We start from the raw sequence: 20,243 nt of genomic DNA, 5'->3' as shown, positions 1-20,243 counted from the left end.
TCTATGGAAATGGATCCTGTTAAGGTCCAAGCTATTCATGACTGGATCCAACCCACATCTGTGAAGCGACTTCAAAAATTTTTGGGCTTTGCTAATTTCTATCGCCGTTTCATTGCCAACTTTTCCAGTGTGGTTAAGCCCCTTACTGATTTGACGAAGAAAGGCGCTGATGTGACGAATTGGTCCTCTGAGGCTGTTGAGGCCTTTCAGGAGCTTAAACGCCGATTTACTTCTGCCCCTGTGTTGCGTCAACCGGATGTTTCTCTTCCTTTTCAGGTTGAGGTCGACGCTTCTGAGATTGGGGCAGGGGCCGTTTTGTCTCAGAGGGAGTCTGATGGTTCTTTGATGAAACCGTGTGCTTTTTTTTCCAGAAATTTTTCGCCTGCGGAACGCAATTATGATGTTGGCAATCGGGAGTTGTTGGCTATGAAGTGGGCGTTTGAGGAGTGGCGACATTGGCTTGAGGGATCTAAACACCGTGTTGTGGTCCTGACCGATCATAAGAATCTGATTTACCTCGAGTCGGCCAAGCGGCTGAATCCTAGACAGGCTCGATGGTCCCTGTTTTTCTCCCGTTTTGCATTTGTGGTCTCGTATCTTCCAGGATCTAAGAATGTTAAGGCTGATGCCCTCTCTAGGAGTTTTTCGCCTGATTCTCCTGGAGTCCTGGAGCCGGTTGGCATTCTTAAGGAGGGGGTGATTCTTTCTGCTATCTCCCCTGATTTGCGGCGGGTGCTTCAGGAATTTCAGGCTGATAGGCCTGACCGCTATCCAGTGGGGAAGCTGTTTGTTCCTGCTAGATGGACAAGTAAGGTAATTTCTGAGGTTCATTGTTCAGTGTTGGCTGGTCATCCTGGGATTTTTGGTACCAGAGATTTGGTTGCTAGGTCCTTTTGGTGGCCTTCCTTGTCTCGCGATGTGCGTGCTTTTGTGCAGTCCTGTGGGACTTGCGCCCGGGCCAAGCCTTGCTGTTCCCGCGCTAGTGGGTTGCTTTTGCCTTTGCCGGTCCCTGAGAGGCCCTGGACGCATATTTCCATGGATTTTATTTCGGATCTTCCTGTTTCCCAGAAGATGTCTGTTATTTGGGTTGTTTGTGACCAGTTCTCTAAAATGGTCCATCTGGTACCTTTGCCTAAAGGTACCTTCACATTAAGCGACGCTGCAGCGATACCGACAACGATCCGGATCGCTGCAGCGTCGCTGTTTGTTCGCTGGAGAGCTGTCACACAGACCGCTCTCCAGCGACCAACGATGCCGGTAACCAGGGTAAACATCGGGTAACTAAGCGCAGGGCCGCGCTTAGTAACCCGATGTTTACCCTGGTTACCATACTAAAAGTAAAAAAAAACAAACACTACATACTTACCTACCGCTGTCTGTCCTCCAGCGCTGCGCTCTGCTTCTCTGCTCTCCTCTTGTACTGTCTGGGAGCCGGAAAGCAGAGCGGTGACGTCACCGCTCTGCTTTCCGGCTCACAGCCAGTACAGGAGGAGAGCAGAGAAGCAGAGCGCAGCGCTGGAGGACAGACAGCGGTAGGTAAGTATGTAGTGTTTGTTTTTTTTTACTTTTAGCATGGTAACCAGGGTAAACATCGGGTTACTAAGCGCGGCCCTGCGCTTAGTTACCCGATGTTTACCCTGGTTACCAGTGAAGACATCGCTGGATCGGTGTCACACACGCCGATCCAGCGATGTCTCCAGGGAGTCCAGCGACGAAATAAAGTTCTGGACTTTATTCAGTGACCAACGATCTCCCAGCAGGGGCCTGATCGTTGGTCGCTGTCACACATAATGATTTCATTAACGATATCGTTGCTACGTCACAAATAGCAACGATATCGTTAACAATATCGTTATGTGTGAAGGTACCTTAAGTTGCCTTCCTCCTCAGATCTGGTTCCATTGTTTTTTCACCATGTGGTTCGTTTGCATGGCATTCCGGAGAATATTGTGTCTGACAGAGGTTCTCAGTTTGTCTCTAGATTTTGGCGGGCCTTTTGTGCTAGGATGGGCATTGATTTATCTTTTTCTTCGGCGTTTCATCCTCAGACTAATGGCCAAACTGAGCGAACTAATCAGACCTTGGAGACCTATTTGAGATGCTTTGTGTCTGCTGATCAGGATGATTGGGTGTCTTTCTTGCCGTTGGCCGAGTTTGCCCTTAATAATTGGGCTAGTTCGGCTACTTTGGTTTCACCTTTCTTTTGTAATTTTGGTTTTCATCCTCGTTTTTCTTCTGGGCAGGTTGAGCCTTCTGATTGTCCTGGTGTTAATTCTGTGTTGGACAGGCTGCAGCAGATTTGGACTCATGTGGTGGACAATTTGACGTTGTCTCAGGAAAGGGCTCAACGTTTTGCTAACCGCCGTCGGCGTGTTGGTCCCCGGCTTCGTGTGGGGGATTTGGTTTGGTTGTCTTCTCGTCATGTTCCTATGAAGGTTTCTTCTCCTAAGTTTAAGCCTCGGTTTATTGGTCCTTATAAAATTTCTGAAATTATTAATCCGGTGTCTTTTCGTTTGGCTCTTCCTGCCTCTTTTGCCATTCATGATGTTTTCCATAGATCTTTGTTGCGGAGATATGTGGTGCCCGTTGTTCCCTCGGTTGACCCTCCTGCCCCGGTGTTGGTTGAGGGAGAGTTGGAATATGAGGTTGAGAAGATTTGGGATTCTCGTTTTTCGAGGCGTTGGCTTCAGTATCTTGTCAAGTGGAAGGGTTATGGCCAGGAGGATAATTCTTGGGTTGTTGCCTCCGATGTCCATGCTACCGATTTGGTTTGTGCCTTTCACTTGGCTCGTCCTGATCGGCCTGGGGGCTCTGGTGAGGGTTCGGTGACCCCTCCTCAAGGGGGGGTACTGTTGTGAGTTCTGCTCTTGGGCTCCCTCTTGTGGTTTCTAGTGGTATGGCTGCTCCTTGGAGTTAGCTGTCATCAGCTGCCTCTACTTATCGTCCGCTATTTAAGTCTGGCTCTTTCTTCAGCCTGTGCCACTTGTCAATGTTTCCTGGCTGGATTCACATCTCTGCTTGGATTCTCCTGGTTTCCTCACCAGTTCTGCAAAGATAAGTTCTGGCTTTGCTCATTTCAGTCCACATGTTGTGGACTTATTGTTCTGTGCATTCTATATTTGTCCAGCTTGTCAGTATGGATTTTTTCTGTTAGCTGGAAGCTCTGGGAAGCATATTTACCCTCCACACCTTTAGTCAGGTGTGGAGATTTTGTAAACTCTGTGTGGATTGTTTTGTAGTTTTTATACTGACCGCACAGTATCCTTTCCTGTCCTATCTATCAAGCTAGACTGGCCTCCTATGCTAAAATCTGATTTAATTTCTGCGTATGTTATTTTCCCCTCCTCTCACCGTCAATATTTGTAGGGGGCTATCTTTCCTTTGGGGATTTTCTCTGAGGCAAGATAGGTTTCCTGTTTCCATCTTTAGGGGAAGTTAGATCTTTGGCTGTGCCGAGGGGTCTAGAGAGCGTCAGGTACCCCCACGGCTATATTTAGTTGCGCTGCTAGGTTCAGGGTTTGCGGTCAGTACAGATACCACCTCCTTCTGAGCTTGTCTCATGTTGTTCCTAAACCACCAGATCATAACATTACAGTAAGTAAATCTAGTCTTGTTAGCCAAGGGAGGTGTGATCCTCAGGAGGATTCATATACAGGAGAGTTGATAATCTTGCCCCCTTGGCTAACAAGACTAGATGTACTTAAAAGGAACAGGGGGCCATATCTCAAGAATGGAAATATGTGGAAACAAGAAAGAAAATGGCAGATTTAGTAGAACAGTGACATTTAAACAAGCTAAGAAAAATCTAACTTGTCTATTGCTAGTGACAGTTTCTCTTTAGGAAACCTCAGGGTTCCTGGAAACCACAGGCCAGATGAATAATCAAAAGATGATGATTGAGATGATGAGCCATAAAAATATTAAACCCCGCTGACAGGTGAAGTGAATAACAGGAATCGTCAAGTGACAGTGGTACCTGTCAAGCAATGGGATGTATTAGGCAGCTTGTGCAGTTAGTTCTTCAGGACAGTGTGCTGAAAGCAGGATAATGGGCAAACATAAGGATGTTCACAACCTAAATGGGGCCAAATTGTGATTGCTCGGAGTTGTAGTTCTATGAGCTGTAAAGCCACAGTTGGGAGACCAGTATTCTATATAAAAGGTTAAATATATTGGCAAAAGCTAATTTTCTTATAAAGCAACACTAGTCCTCACTGCTGTAGGCTACGTCCACACTATGAGATTTTGGTAAGTTTGCGTATTTAAAAAAAAAAAATACAAGTAACCTATTTTTCTGAAAGGATTCAGAAACGATTCCGAAAATCAACAACATCAAACACTCCCCAAAAGCTAAACGTGGGAAAGTAGCCTTATACATAGTTTGCAGTTATCTTTGTTAGGCAACGTGCGCACTTTCAGTATTTGGTCAGTATTTTACATCAGCATTTGTAAGCCAAAACCAGGAGTGGGTGATAAATACAGAAGTGGTGCATATGTTTCTATTATACTTTTCCTCTAATTGTTCCACTCCTGGTTCTGGCTTACAAATACTGATGGAAAATACTCACCAAATACTGACCATGTGCACGTGGCATTATATAGTTCTCCTGATTAGTCCACAGTGGGTGGACTGCACAGATTGCCAGAATGCACACTGCAATCAGTTTTCATTCTATTCATGCTACAAATGGCAAAGTCTCTGTATCCTCTAATTTGACTAGTTAATCCACATTTTTACATGTGTATATTGAATGGAACTGGCTTGTGACCCATAGGCTGTGCTTGCATGATTGCACTGGCATCATTCTTTTGGCTGGCAAATACACCAGGCTGTGAGTGGGTTTAAGAAGCTGAAATGAGCCGTGGTAAATTGTAACAAGATTAACACTGAACCCTGTTGTACTTTTCCTTATTTAGAACATGCTTGAGTTATTGGAAGAAATGCCAAATGGAGTTCCTCCGGAGAAAGTCAAGAACTACATTTATCAGCTCATCAAGGCAATTCATTGGTGTCACAAGAATGACATTGTTCATAGAGGTGAGAGGGTCTTATATCTATAGTGTTTCTCATTTTACAAGACGTAATCAGGTGTTGGGTTCTTTGCTCTTCTACAACTTCAGCCAGAAATCACCGTATAATACACGTGTTCCTCCTACTTTCTATTGTTTGTAACGCATTTTCATTTTATTGTTAGAATTGTTTCATACAGCTTTGTTTTCCATAGGTGACCACAGAAGACAGTCAGTAATACAGATGCCCATAGGCTGGAATACATTTTCATACCCTTAAACTATTCATTTGTACATAGACAGGCAACGGTAAAAGCAGATTTGCAATAAAGGCTAGTAGGCTCTCTATAGGAGCTGCAATTTCAATCTTGTCAAGTTCTTGCATTTGGAAAGTAGAGATAGGAGATATAACGAAGAAATGCCTGAGTATTACTGATTGTAAATGGACAGAATAAGCCATGTTGATATATATTAGTATTCTCTTTTATTTTTAATTTAGACAAAAAAGCTTGGTAAGTAATGATTAAAAATGGCGTCAGTTTTATTAATTCCTAATGGCATTAAGTTAGTCTTACTACTTTTTTATTGATGGCTTATCCCCAGGATAGGCCATCAATATCTGATCTGCTACAGCCGGCACACTGCTGATAAGCTTTTACCAGCCGGAAGTTCTCGGATTCTTCCGTAAACAGCAGCTCTGTGATTACTACAGTGGCCACAGACGGATACTGCAGATCAGCCCCTGTTCACATTATTAGTAGTGGATCTTTAGTACCCGGCCACCACCTCTATAGTTTTGATGAAGCTGCTGTGTTCTGGCAGCATGCGAGAACTTTTGGCCAGTGTCGGTAAGAGATGAAAGGCGGTGGTGCCATGCGTAGCACTGCCACCAATCAGATATTGATGGCCTAATCTAAGGCTAGGCCATCAATAAACGTAGTGCCCAACCTCTTTAATGATTTCATTCTTAGGCATCAATCATAACATAGCCAGCAAAAAATGCGAGAGTCCAAACTCTCTAGATTCCCATCGTTCACAGTTTAACAGAGGAAAAAGAAAACAGTTTGCCAAGATCCATAAATAAATACAAAAAGTTTAATGTAAATCAATTTCAATAGATTTCCACAGATATGAATATGGATTTACATTAAACTTTTGACATTTTTTATCGACCCTGGCAAACTTTTTATCTTTTCTCTCTCTTATTTATATTGTACATGTACATATACTCAGATGTCACACTCGAACACATTTACTGTATGGTTGTTTCAGTAGAGCGAGAAATAGTCTGGGAATAAGGGAGTCCACACAAATGAAAGCAAAATCTGCTGAACCCGCTGATTTCAGTGGCATCAGCCGCTACATATCTGTATGGCTGCTTCCCAATTCTCCCCAAACAGACGACATCGGAGGTAAAAGTATCTGACATTTTGTATTTTCAAATGCCCAGTCCTTGGCTTCTAACAATGACATCATTCATTTACTAATGTGAGACATGAAAGCATGTTATTATTATTTATTATTATAGCGCCATTTATTACATGGCCCTTTACATGTGAGGAGGGGTATACATAATAAAAACAAGTACAATAATCTTAAACAATACAAGTCATAACTGGTACAGGAGGAGAGAGGACCCTGCCCGCGAGGGCTCACAATCTACAGTTAGAATGGGTTACAAGGCATTTGGAAAATTAAGCAGAAATACTGTTTTTGTATCAAATTATAAAATACTGTAAATTGATTGATTATTTAAAAGAAACCTGATATCTTCCTTTTAGCTCGGTCGTGAATGACATTTTGAAATTTTCCAAGGTTTAAATAGTTGCTGCTGTTTCAATAAACTTATACATATCTGATGGCCAATGCAATGATTATCACCAGTGAACTGTACTTTTTTTACCCAAATAATGTTTTTCACCCCCAAAAAAGTTATAAAGTCCTGGCTATTAGCTGTATCCCTCCCTTTTGACTTACCGTATACTGTATCTTCTCTAGTGTGACATAGCTTTTGCAGGAGAGATGCTGAGATGGTTTACAGGTGGAACGGACATGAAAGAACGGCAGACATCCAGACTAGGGCAGTCAAATTCTAAGGAAATGTTGAGGAATACCCTCCCACTTTAAAAGAGTGGGTGATTAATCCCTGATCATGAAAGGTCCTTGATATGAGATTAGTATGTGCACCAAAGGCAATTCTATTTTGTGGTAATAAATGAGGGCAGCAAAATAATATTGGAACTGAGAGGCAAACTCTAACTACTTTTACTTTTGGATACTTTACCTGGGCTGTTATTCTAAAATTTTAATGCTGTCTAAACAACTAGAACAAGATTATGCAGCTTTGGGGTTGGGTAACCAGCTGTCAAACACAGCCAGACTTCCCAGAAAGAAGATAAACATTGTTTATTACCATGCTCACTTTCTTGATCTATGTATACACAGCTCTGAATCAGTGCTTGTGTATATAGATTAGGAAGCAGTAGCACTGACTGTGCTTCCTCCTCCGGACCCAGTGAACATGTGGTCATAAAAAAGTGAAAAATGGACACACATTTCTTATAATTTATTTTCAATTTCACCCCAATATCAGTTAAAAAAATAAAAAATTATAAAAATGACATAAAAATTAAGCTATGCAAATTGCCTCTTCTGAGAAAAAGAGGACTTAAACTCTATAGCGCCACCTGTTGGAAGTAGCGATCCTACAAGTCACAATCAACCCTTTAACGAGTCGTGCAATATGACTTAGGATAAAAATTAAGCCTCATATATCATGAGAAAAGGAGGCAAAAGTTAATTGAATATCTGCATGAGATTTTTTTTTTAGAAATGTTGTGAAAGTGCATGTTGAATAAAACCTGAAAATGTGCCTGGTCAAGAAGGGGCAAAAAATGGCTAGGTAATTAACTGATATGATAGACAGTTAAAGGGGTTGTCGACTACTAGGACTAGTACCAGGACTACTGTTTTCCTCTTAAACTGAAAACACGTATACTCACCTCCGGTGCCAGCACCATTCCAGTGGTGTCAACACTCGCGATCCTCAGGCTCACGTGAGGTTGTTACGTCACACGAGCCCTGCCCCTAATCAGCAACGGCTTTGTTGTCCCCACCTTTGGATGAATTAAACATCAACATAGAGCAAGTCATAGAGCAGCCGCAGCACTGGCTTTCTGTTGATGTTTAAATTGTCTGAAGGCCAGGGCAGTGAAGCCGACACTGATTGGGGGCAGGGCTTGTATGCCACAACAACGTCACGTGAGCCCAGAGAATATGAGTGCTGACACCGCTGGAATGGTGCCAGCACCGGAGGTGAGTTTAAGTGTTTTTGTTTTAATGGAAGCAAATATTCAGATTGGGACAGGGTTGTTCTAGTGGTGGACAACCCCTTTAAATGTCTTTTATACCATTTCTTAACTATTAATGTTTGATTGGTCATTTAAAAGGTTTCCTTTACAAATTTTCTGTCATAATTCAAACTGTAGAATGAGACTAAAACACTGTCTGCGCCAAACAAAATATCCATAAATTCACCCATGTTTTAACCCCTTCATAACACAAGGTGTACATATACCTCATATGTTGTGTCCCTAGCTTTGATACAGGAATTCCAAGCATGCAGCTTTCCCAGAAGATGATGGCTGAGTTAAACAGCCATCATGTGCCTATACCAACCTCCGATGGAGCCAAGCTCTACCCACGGCTGGTAGCCTTTTAGATGTTGCTGTCAATCTTAGATAGCAGCATTTAACACATACTGATATTATCAGTAGTATCTCAGCTCAGGGCACAAAAAAGAAGTCTCGGAAAATAAGGACATAAATAAAGTTTTTTTTTTTTTGTTTTTTTCAATTTTCCCTTTTTTTGACCACTTGAGTAAAAAATTATATGCTTATGTTTGGTATCTGCATAATAATTATACTGACCAATGATATTGCCAGGTCAGACTTACCGTATCGTGAACAAGGTAAATAAAACCCTCTCAAAATCTTGAGAAAACCTTTTTTTTCAATTTCAACGCACTTGGAACTTTTTTTCCCATTTTCCAGTACACTATATGGCAAAACCAATGGTGTCATTCAAAAGTCCAACTCATCCTACAAAAAACAAGTCAAGTTCTGATATGTTGACGGAAAAATAAAAAGGTTAGGGCTCTTGGGAAGAAGGGGAAGAAAAAATGAAAATGGAAAATCAGCTGGGGGTGAAGTGATTAATGGCACATATGTGCATGAATGGGGGAAACCAGATCAAATAACTTACAATTAATATCAAAGTGTGAAATTAGACATAAAATCACTTACAAACATCACTAAGGATCAAATGCTGGGACATTTGTGGCACATACAGATTGTTACAGTTGAAGTCATCAGATTATTTAAAACTTTTTTTTTTTGTATACTGACTAGGCAATATATGAGCACAGCTTCTATCCAGCACTTATTTTCTCTCCATTGCTTTCTCTTTTGCTATAGCTTATTTTCTGTACCCTCCTGAGATAGTTTCTTCCTCTCCATGCTGTGGAGCTCTGTGTACAACCTTCATTTCTGCTGCTATCTCTGACCCTGAGAGAAGGGAGGGAGAGCAAAGAGAAGTCAGGGCCAGGCAGGAGCAACAGCTCTGATGCATTTGCAACATTTTTGCAAAAGCACTCTGCTCTATAGGTAGAATTTACTGTCACTGCAGTGGCGAATTGGAGAAAAATTGTAATGAAGGCTATTTACAAAGTTGTTTAAATAGAAACTGTCAGCAGATTTTTGCTACTTAATCTAAGGGCAGCATAATGTAGGAGCTGAGACCCTGTTTCCAGGGATGTGTCACTTATTAGGCTGTGTGCTGTATTTTCAATACAATCCGTGTATTATCAGCAGTATATTATCACTACTGGACTTGGTGTCTAATGCAAGGAAGTCCAATTAATCTGTGTAACTCCTCCCCCATGACTGACTGACTGGCTGCTTGCTGACAAAGCACAGTGTACACAGAAAGCTGCCAATCACAAGTGAGCGTGGGGTTATACACATCTTAGAATTCTGACTAGTGATGAGCGAGTATACTCGTTGCTCATGGCTCATGTTTACCCCAGCACGCTCGGGTGGTCTCCGAGTATTTGTGAGTGAAGGGAGATTTAGTTTTTTTCAATGCAGCTGCATGATTTACAGCTGCTAGACAGCTTGAATACAAGTGGGGATTCCCTAGCAACCAGGTAACCCCACATGTACTCAGGCTGTCTAGCAGCCATATATCATGCAGCTGCGTTGACAAAAACTAAATCTCCGAACACTCACAAATACTCAGAGACCACCCAAGCATGCTCTGGAAAACCCGAGCAACGAGTATACTCACTCATCACTAATTCTGACCACTGCTACATCTACATCCCAGAAAACAGGGATTCTATCAAAACTACGTCAAGCAGTCCAGTAAGGATAGGTTCACATTGCGTTAGTGGGTGTCCGCTGACGGAATCCGTTACATAGCGGCACTAACGCTGTGTAACGGATCCGTCAGCGCACCCATTGACCGCAATTATATATTATTATGGGCATGCGTTAGTGATGTGCCGTTATTTTGTGACGGACCCTCGAATGCTGTCTGCAGCGTTTTTGGGTCCGTTCCCGCTAGCACAGATAGAGCATCTGCGCTAATGCGATCGCATAACGCGATCCCTTTTCGGCAATTGCGTTAACACAGTCCGTTAGCGTATGCGCTAAACGGACTGCACTAACGCAATGTGAACCTAGCCTAATTGATGCATCGCTAGAATCAGGCTCTCTGACCCTATATCATGCTGCTCTCAGATTACATGGTAAAACCCTGCTAACGGATTCACTGATTCCCAATAAAAAAATATTTTTCAAGATATATGTAGCTTTTATTTTAACAATATTCTTTGTGTGCTGCATTACAGCTTCATACAACTTATAGATTTCGGGATGCTGTTATGCAACTGTGTGCTCGAGACCTTTCAATTGATTCCTTTCATAATGAATCAGTGGTCATTACCCACAACTATTTGGAAGCATTGTTGATTTTGATAGTTTGCTTTGCATTTGCTTTAATGAGCACATGTAATGCTTCAACTCATGAGCTGGATATCAAAATGGCCTAATTTTAGTGCCTTGAAAAAGTATTTTTCCTTGTGAACTTTTACACTTTTTTTCATGTTATAACTTAAATGTCTTTTATTGGTATTTTATATGATACACCAACACAAAGTAGCAACTATTGGTAACTTGTAAAGGAAATGATACATGGTTTCCTAATTATTTTAAAAACATCTGAAACTGATTTGTATTTGTATTCAGCTTCCTGTAGTCCCATGCGGAAGTCACTTAATTAGTAAATATAGTCTACCTGTGTGTAATTTATTGTAAAGTATAACTACAGCTGTTCTGTGAAGGCCCAGAGGTTTGTTTCAGAACATTAGGAATGAAATAGCAACACGAAAACCAAGGAACACACCAGACAGGTCAGAGATAAAGTTGTGAAAAGAGTAAAAGAGGGTTATGATATAAAAAATGAATAGCCGAAGCTTTGAACATCTCATGGAGCACTGTTCAGTCCATCATTCAAAAATAGAAGGATTATGTCACAACTGCAGACCTGCCAAGCCACGACCGTCCACCTAACATCCCAAGCAAGGAGAGCACTAATTAGAGAAGCAGCCAAGAGGCCCATGGTCACTCTAGACACTCACTCAGAGATCCACAGCTCAGGTGGGAAAATCAGTCCACATGACAACTGTTAGTATATATTCCATGAATCTGGCCTTTATGGAACAGTGGCAAGATTAAAGCTATTTTTGAAGCAAGCCATAAGAAGTCTTGTTTGCAGCTTGAAAAAGCCATATAGGTGATACAGCTAGCATATGGAAGAAGGTGCTCTAGTCAGATGAGACCATAGTAGAATTTTTTGGCTAACATGCAAAATTCTAGGTGTTGTGGATAACTAACACTGCACATCATTCTGAAAACACCATCCCTACCATCAAACATAGTGATGGCAGCATCATGCTGTGGGATACTTTCTTCAGCAGGGACAAGGAAGATGGTTAGTGTTGATGGGAAGATCAATAGCTGAATACAGTGCGCCAAGAGAAAAACCTGTTAGGGTGGGTGCACACGGTCAGTAAACGCTGCAGGTCCAACCCGCAGAGTCAAGATGTTACAGCGTAGTGGATGGGATATCAAGATATCCCATGTCCACTATGTGTCCAGAGACACCCGCGGCTTACCTGCAGAGACAGACATGCGGTGTATCTTTCCAGACCACAGCATGTCTATTTACCTTGCAGAGACGAGAGTTTCCGCAAGATAAATTTCACCTATACAATGTATTGGATGTGGTGATTCCGCATGGTTCAATGAACACATGCGGATTCACCTGCGTTCAATAGCCAGCAGCGCTTTGGACGGAGTGAACATGTGCTGCGTCCAAAGCACTGCCCATTACTGAACGTCTGCACATACTCTTGGAGGCTGCAAAAGACTTGAGATTGGGACGTAGGTTCACCTTCCAGCAGGACAATGCCTCTAAACATACTGCCAGAGCTACAATGGACTGGTTTAGATCTAAGCATATTCATATATTTGAATGGCTCAGTCACTGTCAACACCTAAATCCCATTGAGAATCTGTGACAAGACTTGAAAATTGCTGTTCACAGATGCCTCCATCCAATCTCACTGAGCTAGAGCTAGTTGGCAAAAATTTCTGCCTCTAGATGTGTAAAGCTGATAGAGACATACCCCAAACAATTTGGAAATGGTGGTCCTACAAAGTACTGACTCAGGGGTTGCTGAATATAAATGCACATCACAATTTTCAGATTTATATTTTTAAGATGATTAGAAAACCATGTATTACTTCCTTTACACTTCCCAAATACTTGTTTTTGTTGGTACACCACACAAAATTCCAATGACATACATTTAAGTTTGCAGTTGTAACATGAAAATTGTGGAAAAGTGTATAGGGTAGAAATACTTTTTCAAGGCACTGTATATGCACAATATGTTATAAAAATATTCTATATCTTGTTATTAATATTTATCTTGATATAAACAAGTAATAAATATGTTATTTTGTGGCTTCTGATCTCTTGTTTCTGTCTCGTAGACATCAAACCAGAAAACCTCTTAATTAGCTACAACGATATCTTAAAGCTTTGTGATTTTGGTAAGTTACTTACAACAGAAACATTTTGCATATATTTCTCAATAAGGATAACGTTTTCATTTAACACTTACCATAAATTAGGCAATTATCGTAGGTTGATCACAAGAAATCACAAATCCAGTACTATATCGAAAAAAGAAAATACAAATAAAAATTGGAACTAGCACAGCTATGCATATATTAGGCCTGTGTCGTGCGCATATCAATGATTAATATCTGTTATTTTACTATTGCTGTCTCCTATAATTTGTCATTTTTATATAAAACGGGTTGTTTATCTAGGAAATATACAGGTGCTTCTCACAAAATTAGAATATCAGCAAAAAGTTAATTTATTTCAGTTCTTCAATACAAAAAGTGAAACTCCTATATTATATAGAGTCATTACAAAGAGAGTGATCTATTTCAAGTGTTTATTTCTGTTGATGATTATGGCTTACAGTCAATGAAAACCCAAAAGTCGTTATCTCAATAAATTAGAATAATTAACAAAAGACACCTACAAAGGCTTCCTAAGAATTGAAAAGGGTCCCTTATAGTCTGTTTCTGTAGGCTCCACAATCATGGGGAAGACTGTTGATTTGACAGATGTTCAGAAGGCAGTCATTGACACACTCCACAAGGTGGGTAAGCCACAAAACGTCATTGCTAAAGAAGCTGGCTGTTCACAGAGTGCTGTATCCAAACATATTAATGGAAAGTTGAGTGGAAGGAAAAAGTGCAGCAGAAAAAGGTGAACAAGCAACCGGGATAACCGCAGCCTTGAAAGGATTGTTAAGAAAAGGCCATTCAAAAATTTTGGAGAGATTCACAAGGAGTGGACTGCTGCTGGAGTCATTGCTTCAAGAGCCACCACACACACAGATATATCCAGGACATGGGCTACAAGTGTCGCATTCCTTGTGTCAAGCCACTCATGACCAATAGACAACGCCAGAAGCGTCTTACCTGGGCCAGGGAGAAAAAGAACTGGACTGTTGCTCAGTGGTCCAAGGCGTTGTTTTCAGATGAAAGTAAATTTTGCATTTCATTTGGAAATCAAGATCCGAGAGTCTGGAGGAAGAGTGGAGAGGCCACAATCCAAGCTGCTTGAGGTCCAGTGTGAAGTTTCCACAATCAGTGATGGTTTGGGGAGCCATGTCATCTGCTGGTGTAGGTCAACTGTGTTTTATCAAGACCAAGTCAGCGCAGCCTTCTACCAGGAAATTTTAGAGCACTTTATGCTTCCCTCTGCCGACAAGCTTTTTGGAGATGGAAATGTCATTCTCCAGCAGGACTTGGCACCTGTCCACACTGCCAAAAGTACCAATACCTGGTTTAAATACAACAGTATCACTGTGCTTGATTTGCCAGCAAATTTGCCTGACCTTAACCCCATAGAGAATCTATGGGGTATTGTCAAGAGGAAGATGAGACACCAGACCCAACAAAGCAGATGAGCTGAAAGCTGTTATCATAGCATTCTGGATTCCCATAACACCTCAGCAGTGCCACAGGCTGATCGCCTCCATGCCACGCCGAATTGATGCAGTAATTGATGCAAAAGGAGCCCCAAACAAGTATTGAGTGCATTTACTGAACATACATTTCAGTAGGCCAATATTTCGGATTTTAAAATCGTTGTTCAAGCTGGGGGTTATAAAGTATTCTAATTTACTGAGATAATGACTTTTGGGTTTTCATTGGCCATAAGCCATAATCCTCAACATTAACAGAAATAAACACTTGAAATAGATCACTCTGTTTGTAATAACTATATGATATGTGAGTTTCACTTTTTGTGTTGAAGAACTGAAATAACTTTTTGATATTCTAATTTTGTGAGAAACACCTGTAGATGGTGTTGCTATTGCAAACAATCTATTGCAGTGGCTTGTGGTTAAAGTGCATAGTGCTAATATATCTGAGCTGGAATATCGAAGAAAGTTGTTCGGGTTATGAAGTCAACCAAACACGTTCCAAACACGCTCCAATCCTTCCTCAATCTCATTAGATTACGATTTTGACACTTTAAATATATATGAAGCGGATTATAAACACCCTGGACCAGATTAAAATCATTATAAATCTTGGACCATATTCCTCTAAATCAAAACCACCTTGGACCGTATGAAAACATAATAAACTGTGATCGACTCTGGTCCAAGATTTACTATATTTTCATCCAGTCTAAGGTGTTTTTGATCTACTCAATATATGCTTAGATTGTTTAAATAGAGGAAATCACATGCATCATAATATACTGTTGACGCCATTGATGGAGAAGTGGAGGTTTACTTTGAAACTCGTTTGAATGACATCCTGATCTAACCATCTGTCTTTGATATTCCAGCTCAGATATCTTAACACTATACACTAGAGCAGGGGTGGGGAACCTCAGGCCCCATGGCCATTTACGGCCCTCGATGACCTTTTATCAGGCCCTCAAGCAGATTCTCAGGGACCGCATTCTTGTGTAGGGAGGTGTATTCTGAATACAACCAGCTCAGTAATTTCTTCTTGCTCTGTTAGCACACACACACAGTGTTCACTACTGAACATTGAAGGGCATGCAATGAAAGATTACGTCCTGAAACCAGTGCCAGAGTCAGGATGTACTTTGTGGGCGGAGTTTGTTCCGCCCCCTGAAGGATGGTATAAATATCCAAATGGCCCTTGGCAAAAAAAAGATTCCCCACCCCGCACTAGAGTTACGGATCCACAAGTCTCAACATTTCCGTTTGCATCAGATGTAGTAGCATCAATAATTGGAGTTCACGATTTGCGATCACTCACAACTGAAGCGATCCCACATCTTGCTGAATACTATGGAAATTGATTCCAGAGAGTGTACGTGTTTATCATGGAGACACAATTGTGTGGTGTACAACTAGAGTGGATCTGTGAATTATTTAAACCAGTATTTCCCAAACTCCAGTCCTCACGGACCCCAACAGGTCATGTTTTCAGGATCTCCATAGTGCTGCACAAGTGAGAGAACTCCTGATACTTCCATCACCTGTGCAATACTAAGGAAATCCTGAAAAGAAGGCCTGTTGGGGTCCGTGAGGACTAGAGTTTGGGAAACACTGATTTAAACCCACACAAATGTTACCCTCCACTACTTGAACCACAATACATGCAGGCAATTTTACAACTGTTCCAATATTATTCAGTCACATTCCTTCCAGTTTGGGTTCAACACAGAAGAACAATTCCTATGTTGGCTTGTGACCTTTTTATGAACGGGCCTGGATGAGTGGCCTATGTCAGTAACTAAGCCTGGCATCTTCTGTGTCGGTGAATCCATCGTGAAACAAAAAGTGGCTGGCTTATCTATTGAATCACGACAGACATGCCTCCTTGTAGACATCATTGGATACATATCTTACCTTAGCTGGAAGTAAAACAGCAGGGCATCTGTGGACATTTCATAATGATAGTATATATGTAAATTGTATATTATTCATTAAAGACATCTACTGTAAATCATTTTCTTCTTCTTGGACAACCCTATTTTTAAGGGGTCTTTGGTGGTGTTTTGACTGCTAGAACATCCCTCCACTGATGGAAAATATAATGGGCCAATGTCAAGTAAAGTGCCTCATAAAGAAAGACATGATGTACTTTTTTTACTGAAAGGGTCATGCCCCAAAAAATACGTTATACCCTATCCATAAGATGGAAGATAAAATGCTGATCGCTTGGGCCTGGCTGGTGGGAGCAACATTGTACCCGAGATAGAGGTTTTGGGACCCTGAAAAGGTCTCTGCAGTCCCATCCTGAATGGTTCTCATGCTATACCTCAGGGGTGGACATACCTTTGGTGCAACCTGTTCAACCACACTGGGTCCCAAGAGGTAAAGGGGCCTAAATGATGCATTATGAAGAGCTATTCGACTGCAACAAGCTCATGTATTGTTGTTGCCCAGGGGCCTCTTCTGTCTGTCTGCTCTTGTTCTGCTTCCACTTCATTCATTGTTAATGGGGCTGCCGGTAAGGTACTATAAATACGGGATAACTTGTGGTTGGGGGAATAACCCTATAATCATGTTTGCAAAGAAAGGAATGAAATTTTTTCTTTTTCAGGTTTTGCACGGAATTTGTCTGAAGGCAGCAATGCCAATTACACTGAATACGTGGCTACGCGATGGTACCGTTCTCCTGAGCTGCTTTTGGGGTGAGGATTTTTCTAAATCATATAAAAATGACACTTAAGTTACTTAGAGATTATCTGTCAGAAAGGAACAATTTCACCTTATGTGGAAGTCTGTTCTTCTCATATCAGCACTAGCCAGGAGACAAAAGTCAATAAGAAACTATGATATGCAGGACACATACTGCGTTTTTAAAGGGGTTGGGATTATTATTATTTTTAACAAACTTGCAGGGTTTTTATTATTGCTGCAGTTTTTAAAATCACAGTATTCTCTAGTTATGGTGGTTTTTCTATCACTTTATGGCTTTTTCTCTCATGATCCTTCATTGTTTTTTCATTGGTTAAAAGAGCATATGTTAATGTGACTTTTTATTTTGTTTGCTTTTTGATGTGACTGTATCAGACATTTTGAAATAATTGAATCTCATGACTTATGGTGTTTTTAAATGCAAGTTAAAAAAAACCCACAGGATCATCAAGTTGAATATTTTTTGATCAACTATACATTTCCGTCACTATAATACATCCTGCCCTTTTTAAATGTTAATATAGTGCCTGCCATTACCACTTTTTGTGGTAGGTCATTCCACAGTGACTACTCTAACTGTAAAAAACCCTTTCCAATATACCGTAGATGTCGAAATTGCTTATTCTCCTCTCGTAATGAATGTCTCCTAGTCCTTTGCAAGTTCCTTGAAGGAATAAGTCATCCTCCATTTCTTGTATTGGTCATCACATATATAATCTTTCATCTAAACCAGTGTTTCTCAACTCCAATCCTCAAGACCCACCCACAGGTCATGTTTTCAAGATTTCCTTAGTATTGCTCAGGTGATGGAATTAATGCTTGAGCAGGTAATGAAATTATCACCTGTGCAATACTAAGGAAATCCTAAAAACATGACCTGTTGGTGGCTCTTGAGGACTGGAGTTGAGAAACACTGATCTAAACCATATCACCTCTGCAGTGCCTTTTTTCTAAACAGACAAGCCATTCTTTATTAACGATACTTCCCATCCCACATATTAATCTACTTGCCCACATTTGAACCTTCTCTAACTTTCCAATATCCTTTCTAGAATATTGAGCCAAAAGCTGGATCCTATATTCCAGATATGGCCTTGAAAATGGTTTCTAAAGGGTTAGTATATATTATAGTTATAATATAATAATAATATAGTAACAGCAGTACAGAAATAATAATTATTTTGGAAAATATGCACTTAAAAAACACCCTCTAAAGAAGACTGGAAAAAACGCTCATGCCTGCCATGACATAGTGACCTTTTTCATATGGTTGTACCCTATATTAAGTACTCGCATTCACCCAAATTTGTTTGTTACGTAATGTGGTTAGTCATGTGCAAGATCTGTATCTAGTAATTACTTTATGTAATGCTATTTGTAATGTTGTAATGTTTGAAATGCTGTTTGTAATGCTGCTCTAATACCATACGGTAATTTCCCTCGGGATCAATAAAGTGTATCGCATTGTATCGTATCGTATATTAGTCGATTTCCTGTAAACTTGGCACAATGAAAACTGAAAAGATTCTGATTCCCTTCCCGTCTTTAAAAAAAAACGTTCAATACCGTTTTTTAAGATTGCATTGTCTGAGGTACACTGGAAACATCGTTACTAAGGTCTAAAAAATATTGTGACTCACCTACTAAGAAATAGACCCACGCGGCACGATTGGCTCCAATTTCTGCTCCACTTGGAGCTCTGTTGAAGGTGCTTATTATTGTGATAGAACCTGAGTCTACCACTGGATCCTCTGGAGTCTCTGATGGACCGTTCTCGCCCTATATGCTTGTTAACCCATGTGTTTAATTAAAATTGCCTCTGGCAAACATGAGAGTGCTTAGTCAGTGATGCAAACTAGGGCTTTTTAATGACTCAGAACTAATCCCTACTGATATTCATGGTTAGTGGAACATTTCCTGTTGCTTCAAACCATTAAATACTACCTTTTACCTGGTTTCCTGAGGTCTGTTCCCTTCCTGTAGTTCCTGGAATCATTATATAAAAGAGAATATTAAAATTCAGTAAATTAATTGGCATGTCCGTAATATTGAGCCAGATATTCCACCACGCATTGTTCATTTCAGTCTGGGAATCATTCCAAAGAATAGCAAATTAATTAGCAATTTCTCTATCTCTGGATTACATTGTTATCAGAGTGATGAACTACGTTTGTCTTCAAGGTGATTCTATGTTAATTTTGGTTTAAAGAAAGAATTTAATGAAGATCTGAAGATACCGTACATCTTCCATTGTCTTCTGCTGCGGGAGCTTGGTCATGATTGTACTACATGGGCTGACTATATGAAAGCTCAGACATCCTGTGGTTCTTTAGTAAATATGAGTAAAGGACCATAAATTGTTAAAATAATGACCACATGGAATACAAAGAAGCAATAGAGAAAAAGACATCTAATGGAATAATAGCAGGTAGCTGTTGTGAAGCTTTGCCGTAGCGGATAACAATACACCTATCCACAGCATGTCCTCCTTCACAATAAATAGCTGTTTCCTGTTTGTCTGTTTTTGTAGCACAAGTACGTCTCACCCCATTATCTTTATTGACTCTTTAATAGAACGGATTAGGAATGGTGGCGATACGCTGTGAGCAGTCACCTGTATTCAGCTCTTGTGGGGATAGAACAATATTTCCACAGTTCTTTAGAAAGTAGAGCAACCATTTGCTTCAAGCAGGAATAGGCTAATTTAATTAACCCAGTTTTGCTTCAGTGTTTGTTACATACTGTATAATTGCACCTTTTAAGAACCTTAAGTATCATCCCTCTGACACAGCATTTATACTCAGTTCTGCTATGCATGTGTGAAATTTGACAAACTGTGTTATAACACTGGCCGGAAATAACTTTTTGAGTTGAGTGCTTTGCCGAG

General features: G+C 40.7%; 1 protein-coding gene across 7 annotated transcripts in view; it reads left to right on the top strand.

Annotated features, from left to right (window-relative positions):
* CDKL5 (cyclin dependent kinase like 5) overlaps positions 1–20,243 on the top strand; it is a 442,123-nt gene that overhangs the window by 314,845 nt on the left and 107,035 nt on the right. For all 7 annotated transcript variants that reach the window (XM_069761528.1, XM_069761532.1, XM_069761530.1 and 4 more), the window contains 3 exons: positions 4,918–5,038; positions 13,131–13,190; positions 17,259–17,349. In XM_069761528.1, the coding sequence (XP_069617629.1) occupies positions 4,918–5,038; positions 13,131–13,190; positions 17,259–17,349 (272 nt within the window). The remainder of the gene's footprint in view (positions 1–4,917; positions 5,039–13,130; positions 13,191–17,258; positions 17,350–20,243) is intronic.

Source organism: Ranitomeya imitator, chromosome 3 (assembly GCF_032444005.1).
Source record: "Ranitomeya imitator isolate aRanImi1 chromosome 3, aRanImi1.pri, whole genome shotgun sequence".
In the NCBI taxonomy this organism is placed as follows: Eukaryota; Metazoa; Chordata; class Amphibia; order Anura; family Dendrobatidae; genus Ranitomeya; species Ranitomeya imitator.
This window is presented reverse-complemented; position numbering and strand designations above follow the sequence as displayed.